Consider the following 12094-nt stretch of genomic DNA (forward strand, 5'->3'; position numbering starts at 1 on the left):
GCGCCGTCGCCGCGGTTGTGTAACGCTGCAGCCGGAGGGGAGGCGACCCGGACGCCTCTGCATCGGAGGGGGCAGAGGAGGGAGGGAACGCCGGGCACTGTGCCCGGTATCTTTCTGTGCTTGACTAGCCAGGGTGGGTGGGAGCAGTGAGGCACCCTGAAAGGCGGGAGGAGATGGGTGCGCGCCAGTCGGGTGCCAGGCCACCCGCAGGCTGCGCCTGGGACCTGAGCTCCCGGGAGAGTCGGGGGGGGGGGGTGGGGTCCGCACGGCTCACACGGTCCACGGTCAGGTGCGCGCGGCGTGCTCGGCGGCGGCCTCGGCTGCCCTAGCTCCTGGCCAGCAGCCCGCTTCCCATGGGGTGACATCCGCCCCGCCCTCGGTCCCTCCCCAAGGCGGGCAATTCCTGGACACTGAGGCTGAGCGTTGGGGGGGCTGGGAAGCCGGGACGGAAAGAAACCCCAGCCTCTGGGGAAGGCCAAGGGGGGCCGACGACTCCCTCAGCTGCGCACCGGTTCCTAGGAGCGGGCCAGGCGGGGGAGGAGGAAGAGGGCTGGGCTGGAGCGACCAAGGGGATATTCCTCTCCCGGCTTGAGTCAGACGCGGGCGGAATCCGTCCTCCCCCGTTCCCTCCCAGGAGACGGGAACTTACTTCATTTCCCTGGGGCAGGTTCGCCCACGTTACCAACTCTCCCCCCCCCTCCAGCTCCCCGGTTCCTTCCAGCTTCCGTGCCCCCCACCCAGCTGGGCAGGACTCTGGCTGCGCTGCCACCCCCTCTTTCGGGGAAAGGAGGCCGCAGCCGCAGACACCTGGGGGCCCGAGGTTTGGGGGGGGGGAAGCACTTCGCAGCCGCCAGAGCGTTGTCCAACACGTGAGGCTCATGTGATGAAGCCGGGGGAGGGCGGGCAGGTCGCTCCTTCCCTCCCCGGCAGCGGCCAGACGTGCTTGGAGTCACAGGGTAGAACACGTAGCTTCTACCCACCCACTCGCTCCCATTTAACCCAGCCCGCAGCCTCTCCTTACTCCTCGGCTCGTCCCCTCCAGCAACTCCCCCCCCTCCGCCCCGCCCGCTCCGCCCTGAGCACCCCCCCCTTCCCTCCCGCCTCTCCGCCCGCCCCACTTCTCATTCACTTGGCTCGCACGGCGCAGACAGCGCAGCGAGCACACACTTCCAGTCTGTGTGCAGAGCGGGAGCCAGAAGCTGTGGGGACACCCGGCCATGCACGCCCCCAACTGAAGCGACACCTCAAAGCCGCTGCTCCTGGCATCCCAGCGCATTGCAAGGAAGCTCAGGCTAGCTCATAGGAACATACCTCTTGAGACCCTCGGATCCTCCCTTTCAGGGCAGTCCTTTCTCAGACTCTACTAAGTGCAGACAGGAGCGCACAGTGGCCCCTGCTCGCCGCATCATGGAACGGATCCCCAGCGCGCAACCACCTCCTACCTGCCTGCCCAAAGCGCCAGGGCTGGAGCACGGAGACCTGTCAGGGTAAGTGTGTGCTGTGATCCCTTCAAGTCTCCGCTCCTAACCTTGTGTTCCGCGTCACTCTCAACTTGGGGCATCTCTGGGAGTATAGGGGGCTTCTTGCATGTCTAGGGCTCCTGCAGCTAGTACGCACTCGGGAGTCACGGCTTTTTCTGACTTCTCTCCCTGCAGGATGGATTTTGCCCACATGTACCAAGTATATAAGTCCAGGCGGGGAATAAAACGGAGCGAAGACAGCAAGGTAGGTGCATCCCTGGGGACCTCATTCCTTAGCCCCTCGCGTGCGCTGAGTTTCCAAGAAAAGTTTGCTTGTTTGAAGGTTGGCTGGGGGGTTCGAGATGAGATGAGCTCATTGCCACAAATGAGTGACTTGGGAAAGAAGGGGCAGAGAAGGTGAATCTGGGTGCGTCTCTGCGCCCTCGCGGAATTTTTCCCCCCTGCTACCGGTTGGGGAGGAAGGGAGGAAGCTTCGTTCCCTTCCCCGGGCACCCATTGCTTCCATGTATTCCATGCAGGAAACTTACAAACTGCCGCACCGGCTGATTGAGAAAAAGAGACGTGACCGGATTAACGAGTGCATTGCCCAGCTGAAGGATCTCCTACCCGAACATCTCAAACTTACTGTAAGTGAGAAGCTGGCTGCGCTCCAACCCAGTTCTTCTGCCCAGAGGGCGGATGGTGGGGTGGGGGTGTCACTCGCCGCCTGCAGGCGTCACGGGGAACTGCATGCTAAACGGGCGGATCAAAGCTTCTGGTAGTTCTGGTTTGGAGGGAACCCATCCCCAGACCCAGGACTTCCCAGGCAGAGGCAGAACCAGAACCATTTGGGGCCTCTTTAAGTTGGCTTCAACACTAACACAGCTTCCTTTTGGTAGTTTTTTTTCTTCTCTCACCACCTTGTAGTCTCCCTGACTTAAAGAAGCAAACCACGAAATTAAAAAATTAAGCCTTGTCCGCTTTTCATTCACAATAGGACCTACTTTATTTAATGTGTGCCTTTTCTTTTCGTCATAATCTTTACTGGTAGCCAAAAGCTTTCTAGCTTTTCCTTCGGGAAAAGTATTTGGAAAGGAAGACAAAAAGCCAGCATGACTGGAAGTTCTGAACGGGTGTCAGGGGGTTAAGAAAGAAAGAGAGAGAGAGAGAGAGAGAGAGAGAGAGAGAGAGAGAGAAACCCAACACATTGGGAAAGCCACTTGGTTGCCAGACACAGTAGACATCCCTCCCTGGGTTGACACCACAGCAGAGAAATGTTATCTCCGGAGTCCCCTAAGTTAAGGTCAGGGCAGCTGCTGGAGAAATATATCTGTCAGCTCACTCCTTAGACTGTAACAACTACCAAAATGCCTCCAAAGATAGACAACACGTGTTTGGCTTTTTTTTTTTAAGCCTTTGATCATCTATGTGTATATGTTAAAACATCTGCGAACTTTAAATTTCTTGGAGCAGAAAAGACTCTTCCTATCTTTGTTGTTGTTGACACCCAATTCTCCTAACAAATAGTGTCAGAAGGGACTCCACTGACCTCACCGCTGACAGACGCTCCCCCCCCCCTTTTTTTTTCCTTCTTCAGACTTTGGGTCACTTGGAAAAAGCAGTGGTTCTGGAGCTTACGTTGAAGCACGTGAAAGCATTGACAAATCTAATTGATCAGCAGCAGCAGAAAATCATTGCCCTGCAGAGCGGTTTACAAGCTGGTGAGTCCCTGGCCTGATTAATGTCTCCTGAGAGCTCAGTGCCAATCTAGCCCCTGGGGGCTTGCTCTGGCTTCTGACTCTTCTGTTACCATTGATTTTTCACAGTCACTGGCGGGGGTGGGGGGAGATGCTTTTCTGATTCTTTCCTAAAAGGTCATATTTTGCCATACGGAATGCTGCTGTGCGCCACCTGAAATGAGTCTGTATTAGCCCAGTGATGAAATGTTTCGGTGACATTTTGGCCCGAGAGTGTCTAGGTTCTGGGAGACTTCCCCATCCCTCTTTAAAATGCCAAGGCACCTATAATTTGCATTGTGGGTGTTTTTACAGTTGGTCTGATGAGCCCTCATTCATGGGCGAACAGAACACGGGTCTGCCCCCAGTGTTTTCCTGTTTCTTTGCTTCCTTGGCTTTGGATGTGGGGTGCAGTCTTGGCAGGATGACAGCAGGTTTTTTTTTTTTTTCTTCTCTTGCCTGCCTTTCATTGTGGTTCCCTGAATAGCCACCAGGTATCTTGGCAAATTGCACAATCCAACGAAACCACTGGTTTCATCATTCATTTATCCTGAGTTTCAGAGAATCAGGGTACAGACCAGGGGGAATCCTAATATGTACCCCGATAGGCGTTCTTCAGTCCTGTCCAAGGCTAGAATGAGAATCACAGAAACCAAACCAAGCCAGTATGTCTGCCAGTTTTCTTTCTAAAAATAGAAAGTTGATCAGGACTGATCTTGGAGGGGGGGGGGGTCAGCTACAGTATATGGAGAAGACTTACAATTAAAGAGCCTAGTTAAACTGCATGGAGGAATGCAACTATTTGATGAATAGGTTGGGTTTCTGTGTGTGCAGCAGTTGTTGGAGTTGTTGGTTTTCGTTTTGCGGTGGTTTTGGTTGTTCTGGTTTTGGTTTTCCTAAAGCTCAGAAGTAATCTGCCAGCCTCAACCTCCCAGGTGGTGGGATTACAGTGTGAGCTCTAACAGTTTCTTGGGCATGGTGATACATGCCTGTAGCCCTGTCCTTGAGAGGCAGATGGAGCCCCTTAAATTCATAGCCAGCCACTTTTGCATAGGGAATTCCAAGCCTTTTAAGACTAAATAGGGAGATCCTGTCTGTACAAAAAAGGGAGGGGGGCGGGCAAGGGAGACAATGTTTTGTTTAGGTGGCATTCGTTCTATATAGTTTCTTTTTATGAGTCTCTGGACTTCTGCTTCCATGAAACTGTTGCTACACTAACTTATTGAGGATGGGTGTGGTAGCGCAGACCTGTAGGCCCAGCAGTCTGAAAGTTAAGATAGGCTCATATGTGTTCAAGGCCAGCTTGGGTTGCTGAGTAAACTGTGTCAATCTAGACTAGAATGAGACTGCTTTATTTAAAAAAAAAAGATGTGACTGTTGAACTTTTAAACACAGTAGCATGTTCATTTTTGTGACACAAGAAAAATCGGTAGATACTACATGAAGTTTATCAAGAGTAAGAAGTAATTTGGTTTACTTCTCTGGGACACTCTACAGACATTATGAATCCTAGTTGGGACAGTGGAGTATATGTAGTTTAGCAATACTCTGTTGTAATTAGTATTAAAACCCAAGTATTAATAGGGAAAAAAAAAGAACCCTGTAACTAAGTGGTCAGAATTTGTTTATTTTATTCTTTATACTTCTCAGCATAATTCTCTAGGCATAGACTTTTGGAGTCTGAAATGCAAATTGCCTGACAATTTCAAAAGAGACAAGAAGAAAGCCTCAGACTTACCTACAACCCAGCCTTCTAAAGTCCTCCTCTCTGGGTCTTTTTCTTCAGGTGATTTGTCGGGAAGAAATCTCGAGGCAGGGCAAGAAATGTTCTGCTCAGGTTTCCAGACTTGTGCCCGTGAAGTACTTCAGTACCTGGCGAAGCATGAGAACACTCGGGACCTGAAATCTTCCCAGCTCGTCACTCATCTCCACCGTGTGGTCTCGGAGCTGCTGCAGGGTGGTGCTTCCAGGAAACCATTGGACTCGGCTCCCAAAGCCGTGGACTTGAAAGAGAAGCCTAGCTTCCTAGCCAAGGGATCAGAAGGCCCTGGGAAAAACTGTGTGCCAGTCATCCAGAGGACTTTTGCTCCCTCGGGTGGGGAGCAGAGCGGCAGTGACACGGACACAGACAGTGGCTACGGAGGTGAATTGGAGAAGGGGGACTTGCGCAGTGAGCAGCCGTACTTCAAAAGCGACCATGGACGCAGGTTCGCCGTGGGAGAACGTGTCAGCACAATTAAGCAAGAATCCGAAGAGCCCCCCACCAAAAAGAGCCGAATGCAGCTCTCGGAAGAGGAAGGTCACTTCGCGGGCAGTGATCTGATGGGTTCCCCATTTCTTGGGCCACACCCACATCAGCCTCCCTTTTGCCTTCCCTTCTATCTCATCCCACCATCTGCCACTGCCTACCTACCTATGCTGGAGAAATGCTGGTACCCCACCTCTGTGCCAGTGTTATACCCAGGCCTCAACACCTCAGCTGCAGCCCTCTCCAGCTTCATGAACCCAGACAAGACTCCCTTGCTTCTGCCTCAGAGACTCCCTTCTCCCTTGGCACATTCGTCCCTCGACTCTTCGGCCTTGCTCCAGGCTTTGAAGCAGATCCCTCCCTTAAACTTAGAAACCAAAGACTAAACTCTGGAGGGATCTCCTGCTGCCTTGCTTTCTTTCCTCCCTAATTCCAAAAACCACAAAGGTTTCCCTGAGTGCAGAGAGATCAGCCCACCCTGCAGAACCACAGAGAAGATTCAGTGTGTGTGAGAGTGAGTGTGCGCGTGCGTGCGTGCTTGTATGGATGTTTGTATATGTAGGACAATAAGTTCCTTCTGACACAGGGGAGACACGAGAAGGATGGCCTGACATCAGATGACAGACTGGAGGACTATAGCACATCTCTGGGCGTTTCCCTATCCAGAGAAGAGCCCCCCCCCCCCTTTGATACAAATCGGTTGGATTTTCATATGCTTCAAAGGCTTGATCTGTGAGTCACTCTCCAGTTTGGGACATGGGTCTGTCTGTGGCTTTGAGAAAAGGTACTTTCAAAAGAGGGCTTTCCAGAGCACAGCTCACAGCCAGCTGTTAGGACCCCACCCTTCTCCCTTTATTGTGGAGGTGACTCACAGCAGACTGACAGTGGTCAGACTGAGCTTTCTGCTAAGGTGGTGAGGTCGCCAACACTGGCATGTCTCGGTAGTGGTTTGGGCAAATTTCTTCAGGTCCCTTCCCCCAACCCCATCTCTGATGAATAAAGAAAGACCATGAGTGGAGTTCCTTAACTCAGGCTTTTGTGAGTAGTTTACTAAGGAACTGAAAATGGTCCCCTTTGTCCAAGCCGAGCTGCTAGGGAATCAAGGTGAATTGGACCCGTCCCCAGGCCTCTGGCACCTGTTTCTAGCTCTCACTTATATGGCATGCTATCCAAGGAACCAAAGGAGGCTCTCGGAGATGCCCCCCCCCCCCAAACGTCCCAAAGTACACAGAGCTAGGTAGTCGATTGCTACACTTACTGCACAGCTAGACACGGATTTCAAGTCTATCTTAAAGCTTTGAACCAAGCTTAGCTTCTCAAAGGCCTAGCAGAGCTTTGGCACCCTAAGATCCTTTCTGTAGGCTAATTCCTCTTGCCCAGCAGCATAGGGAGCGTCCTTGCTAAAAAGGGTTCCATCTCCTTTAAGGACGTTTTATTTTTGATCCAGAGTCCTTGTTTCCTTGACTTGCTCCACCAGCCCTGCACCAGCTTTCCAAATGCACTCTGCTTGTGTTGAAATTCTCCCATTTTTATTTGGGCATAAAAGTTGTTGCCTTTATTTGTAAAGCGTTATAAATATATATATATTATATAAATATATGACAAAGGAAAATGTTTCAGATGTCTATTTGTATAATTACTTGATCTACACAGTGAGGAAAAAAATGAATGTATTTCTGTTTTTGAAGAGAATAATTTTTTTCTCTAGGGAGAGGCGAGGTTACAGTGTTTATATTTTGGAACCTTCCTGAAGGTGTGAAATTGTAAATATTTTTATCTAAGTAAATGTTAAGCAGTTGTTTTAAAAATACTTAATAAAATAAGCTTTTTTCCTGTGGAAGAGAAATGGTCTCCTTGGTTTTAAAAATAACTTAGTGTCATGGTACTTTCTCTGTCCTCTCGACTGAGGACAGTGACTAGTTAATCTCGGCATAATTGCATTTGTCTTGTCATGTGCCTGGCATTAAAAACAATATTGAGTTCACATAATAGGTAAATGCTGGATTTGTTTTGTTTTGTTTTGTTTTGAAACAGGGTCACATGTAGCCCACACTGGCACTAAATTTGCTGTGCAGCCAAGGCGGCCTTGAATGGATTCTCCAGTCTCTACCGTCTAGATGCTGGGATTACAGTTAGGCTTCCTGGATCAGTAGAGACATGCTCCACCATGCCTGGTCTTATGCAGTGCCGAGGATCGAACTCAGGGCTGCATCTTAAGCAAGCACTCTTACCAACTGAGCCATGTTCTCAGTCTTTTATAGATCTTAATGAACTCTTGTCTCTTGTTGGTTTCTAGACAACCACTTATTCCATGCTGCTTCAGAACTTCATGGGACAATTCAGAGGCTGAGCTCATGGAATAGAGTGTCAGAGGAGGCTTCTATGAGGCTGCACATATAGAAGAGTTATTGGATTATTAGGCAACAATAATGAGGTCAGAGACAGCATATCTTCGCAGGCCACTTTGAAAACTAGCGAGTTCTAATGGATTAGCCATATCCTGCGTCAATGCTGTTGAAGGCAACATCCCATAATTATTTTCTGCAGTTTTCCAACTTCCTCTCTTTGGGTGTGTTCGGAACAAGTGTTACCGTTCTTATTTAAAAAAAAAAAGTGGGAAATGACCGAGCTGCGTATTTTTGCTTTCTTCCGATCGTCTTGATTTGTCCTGAGGTTTCCTGATGGATGTGATCCAGGCCCCAGAGCATCTGAATCATTTAGAATTGTCTAGCTGGCTGGAGTCCTCCCCTACAGGGAAGTCATCCCCAGGGCATTCTCAGCACCACCTACCCAGGAGGGCCTTTCAAATGTCACCTTCTCTGATTCCTGGCGGTCTGCAAGTGAAAGGAAGTGTTCAGGGTAGTCAGTGCCTGGCACAACTATCCCTGGGTCAGGAGCCTGGACAAGGAGGGGTGGGGGTGGGGTGTGAGGCCTCTAAAGCCCGCTGCTCTCTCATGCTCTCCCATGCCTGTTCCTAATAGACACTTTAGGATTCTGAGTCTCATACTATTCCTGTAGCACAGATGGCAAGGTCTCCAAGTCCTGCCTTAGGTAGCCTGCTCTTGCAGCCGTCCTGCCTGTTAAGTCCACCCCGAAACTCTCTCCCAAGCTGTGGCTCAAGGAGTAGCTATGGATAGCAGGAAGTGGTTCAAGCACCCTGAACTAAGAATAGATTTGAGGGTTCCACAGGCAGAGGACCCAGAATGTCTTTTCTAGAATCAGCCACGTGAAGCCCCCCCCCCCCCCCCCCCCCCCACACACAGAGACTAGAGAAGCATTAGAGTGAAAGGTCACCTTATATCAGATGCAGAGATTTCCCCTTTCCCCCCCCCCCCCCCCCCCTCCCCCCCCCCCCCCCAGTTTTGAGAGGCGCAGTTGCCTGTCTGTTTTTCTGCCTCCAAAGTGTCCTGAACTTTACTAAGCCAGGTTTCAGAAGACCAAGGGTGTTTAAGAAGGTGTGTGAAGTGGCTTGCATCCCAGCCTTCAGCCCAGTTGGGGACAAAGAAGCCTCTGTTTAAAAGGGTGTGTGTGTGTGTGTGTGTGTGTGAGAGAGAGAGAGAGAGAGAGAGAGAGAGAGAGAGAGAGAGAGAGAGAGAGAGCCAGCCACGAGGGGTGAAGCATGGACTCTGGGGCCAAGGAGCTCAGAGGCCTGGGATCTGGCGGCCTTCAGACAGGGCGTGCTCGGCGGGACTGCCGGGATGGTCTCACCCAGCGCTGACCTGCCGCGCCTGTTGACAAAACGTCACGTTTCCGACTAGAGCCTTTCATGTGCGGCCCGCGGCTAAATGCGGCTGCCGGTTCCTGGAAGCAGACGTGCCTGGCACCGCGTCAGCAGAAACCCGATCCTTGGGGAAGCTTGGCAAAGCTTCGGGATCGCTCGGTCCCCAGAAATAGGGCCTGGCTGCTGGCAAGGCCACGGCCCCCTGGTGCGCAGTGGGACAGAATCCGAGGGCACGGGAGGGAGCGCAGGGTGGGGTAGGAGCTGGGTTTAGGCAGAGCTTTGGATCCCAGGGCTAATTAACAAGGATAGACAAGCTTCCCACGGCTCATCCCTCCCTAATGCAGCTCTAACAACCTAGAGGTCATAATAACACATTTTGTAGATAAATAAAAGCAGGCCCAGAGACAGGAAGGTAACTGGCTCATGGTCACCCAGCTTCGGAGTGGGGCGGTGGTTCTGTGGGCTTTGTGGAACTGTAATGGAGAGCCAAGAAGACAGCTTTCAACAGAGCCTGCTCCTGAATCATTGCTAGGGCACTTAATGCTTGCCAGGCAGGCATTTCTCAGAGGTTTCCCCACACAAGGACACGAGGATGGCAGCACCTGCATGAAGTAGGGACAGTTCATATTCCCATGATTTTGAGAAATGAAGGCATGGCGGACAAGTTAAGGATTTGCTCAGAGTCAGTCATACAGCTCCAATAGTAAATGGCAAATGAAACTCAAACATTTAGGCTGTGTCTATTGCTTACCTACAAAACTATATCGACCTTCTTTACATTAACAATAAAAAGAAACCGTTAATGGAGTACTAATTACAATTGTTACTTTTCTGAGTATTTTCTTTATTCTAGGCCTTTTATTAATGTCTTTCTTTGCTTTGAGGTATCGTCTCATGTAGTCCAGGCTAGCTGCCTATAGCCTCTTTGAGCCAAAAATGTGTTAAATCCTCAATACCGGGATTAGAGCCGCATGCTTGCTGAATTCTACTTCTTATAGCACCTTGAAGAGTGCGCCCTAATATGACACCACCTCACTTTTTAAAACGGTTTTTCGAGACAGGGTTTCTCAGTGTAACCAGTCCTAGCTGTCCGGAACTTGACAGGCTAGCCTCGAACACAGAGATCTGCCTCTCTCTGCCTCCCAAGTGCTGGGATTAAAGGCACGAGCCACCATGCCAGGCTGGGTTTACTTTTAACTGCTGCAAAGGCTGAGCTTTGACACACATTCATTTCACCTGCACGGCAGCCCTGTGGGTGCCTATTGGGAGACTCAGACTACCAAGCTCAGAGCAAAGCCATTTCAATGCTTCCCAGGATGCCTTGTGTTAAATGTCCTCCCACCTCCCACCCATCACATGCCCCTAAAATAAACTGTTGCCTAAAGAACTAGAACATAGATGTGCATAGTCGTACACCTGTGACCCCAGCACTTGGCAGGCAGAGCCAGGAGGACTGGGGACTGAAGGTCAACAGCAGCACATAGCAAGTTCTGGTCTCCGAGATCCTACCTAAAACCAAACCCAAACCAATCACAAACAAACAAACAAACAAACAAATAAACGGAGCTGGATGCATAGCTCAGTTGGTAGATGCTTGCTTGGTATGTGCAATATCCTGGATTCCACCTGCAGTACCACACGAATTTGTGTGGTGATCTACCATTGTAATCCCAGCCCCTTTCAGTTTGAGACGGGAGGATCAGATTAGGTTATCCTTGCCTACACAGCCAGGGTTACACAGGACTCTGTGTTAAGCAAAAAAAAAACCAGAAATACAAAAAAAAAAAAAAAAAAAAAAAAAAAAAACAGAACCACCAAAAAACAAACCACCAAACAAACCAAAAAACCCACTGGGCTAAAAAATCTCAGAGAGGCTGAAGATATTTCTCAGGAGAGGCAGCAATCAACAGGCTACTGTCACCAGCAAGATGGCTGTCCTGAGTGTGGAACTCTTTCTGGGAGGAAATTCCATTAGTCCAGAAACAGACCACAGAGCCACCTGTCCCTACTGTTTGCTGAGTCCATCCCAACTCTTACCCTGAGTGGTTGCTCTGGGGTCTGGTTGAGAAGGAACAACTAGGGTGACAGGCTATCCTATCAGGTTAGAGTCTAGAGGGCCATGGGCATGTCTTGGATCTCTGGAGCCCTGAAAGGGTCCCATAAGGAGAGGGAATGTATTGCATTTCATATAAAGACTGTCACTCTCCTGAGACTCAAGTCTTCCCAGAGGATCCTGCAGGGTAAGAGGAAGGAAGGTTTTAGGCTTCTTGCAGGTACCGGGGAGCAGCTCCCTCCAGTGTTCTGCACATCGTAGTCCTTTTTTGAAATGAGAACTCTGCTGATTAAAATGATCACTAAGCGGTTTAGAAGGTTCCAGACTATGGCCCCTTCTCTCCTTCACCAAAGATTCTGCAGCAACTCAGCCACTTGGGCCATTCCCATAACCACCCACCCAGCACCACTCCCTGTTTCTCCCCAGCCATCTGCCTTACAGCCTCCGAACATGAGCCCACAGAGCTCCTCCCCTTGGCAATGGAAGTCCTGGTGTCCCGTGGGACACCGATCTTGTGATGTGACTGGCTATTGGCTCAGAGGGTGTCTTCTGTTATAGGCAGGCCCTCCCTTCCAAAGTAATGGAGGTAGGACACAAGAGCTGGCCCATGGACTCTGGAGACAGGGTCAACCTCAGGTTGGGACCAAGGGAATGTGACACCAACTGCTGCTGTCCCCATTGTCCTGGTCCTGCCTCCCCACCCCCTACCACACACACACTTTTTAGGGGACAAAGAAAAGGAAACATATTTATTTGTTTAAAGAGAAGGAAAAAAAAAGTCGAATGTGGTGGCTCATGCCTATAATAAGCCTAGCACTTCTGAAGCTGAGGCAGGAGGATTGCTGAGAATTTAAGGCCAACTTGGGCTACAGAGTT

At 50.3% G+C, this 12094-nt stretch overlaps 1 protein-coding gene across 1 annotated transcript; it reads left to right on the top strand.

The window, feature by feature from the left end:
* Window positions 1-1096: 1096 nt before the first annotated feature.
* Bhlhe40 (basic helix-loop-helix family member e40) lies at window positions 1097-7441 on the top strand. Its single transcript, XM_021165623.2, has 5 exons — window positions 1097-1487; window positions 1656-1725; window positions 2000-2107; window positions 3058-3181; window positions 4983-7441. Exons 1-5 carry the CDS (start codon window positions 1408-1410, stop codon window positions 5828-5830), a joined length of 1230 nt encoding a protein of 409 aa, XP_021021282.1. The 5' UTR covers window positions 1097-1407; the 3' UTR covers window positions 5831-7441.
* The last annotated feature ends 4653 nt before the right edge of the window (window positions 7442-12094 follow it).

This window comes from Mus caroli, chromosome 6 (assembly GCF_900094665.2).
Source record: "Mus caroli chromosome 6, CAROLI_EIJ_v1.1, whole genome shotgun sequence".
Taxonomy (NCBI): domain Eukaryota; kingdom Metazoa; phylum Chordata; class Mammalia; order Rodentia; family Muridae; genus Mus; species Mus caroli.

Bases quoted from the DNA above. Each gene is read 5' to 3' on its own strand.
- Bhlhe40 (XM_021165623.2), top strand. From the start codon at position 1,408: ATGGAACGGATCCCCAGCGCGCAACCACCTCCTACCTGCCTGCCCAAA. The intron at 1,726-1,999 runs GTAGGTGCATCC...TATTCCATGCAG, and splicing joins AACGGAGCGAAGACAGCAAG to GAAACTTACAAACTGCCGCA. The intron at 3,182-4,982 runs GTGAGTCCCTGG...CTTTTTCTTCAG, and splicing joins GCAGAGCGGTTTACAAGCTG to GTGATTTGTCGGGAAGAAAT.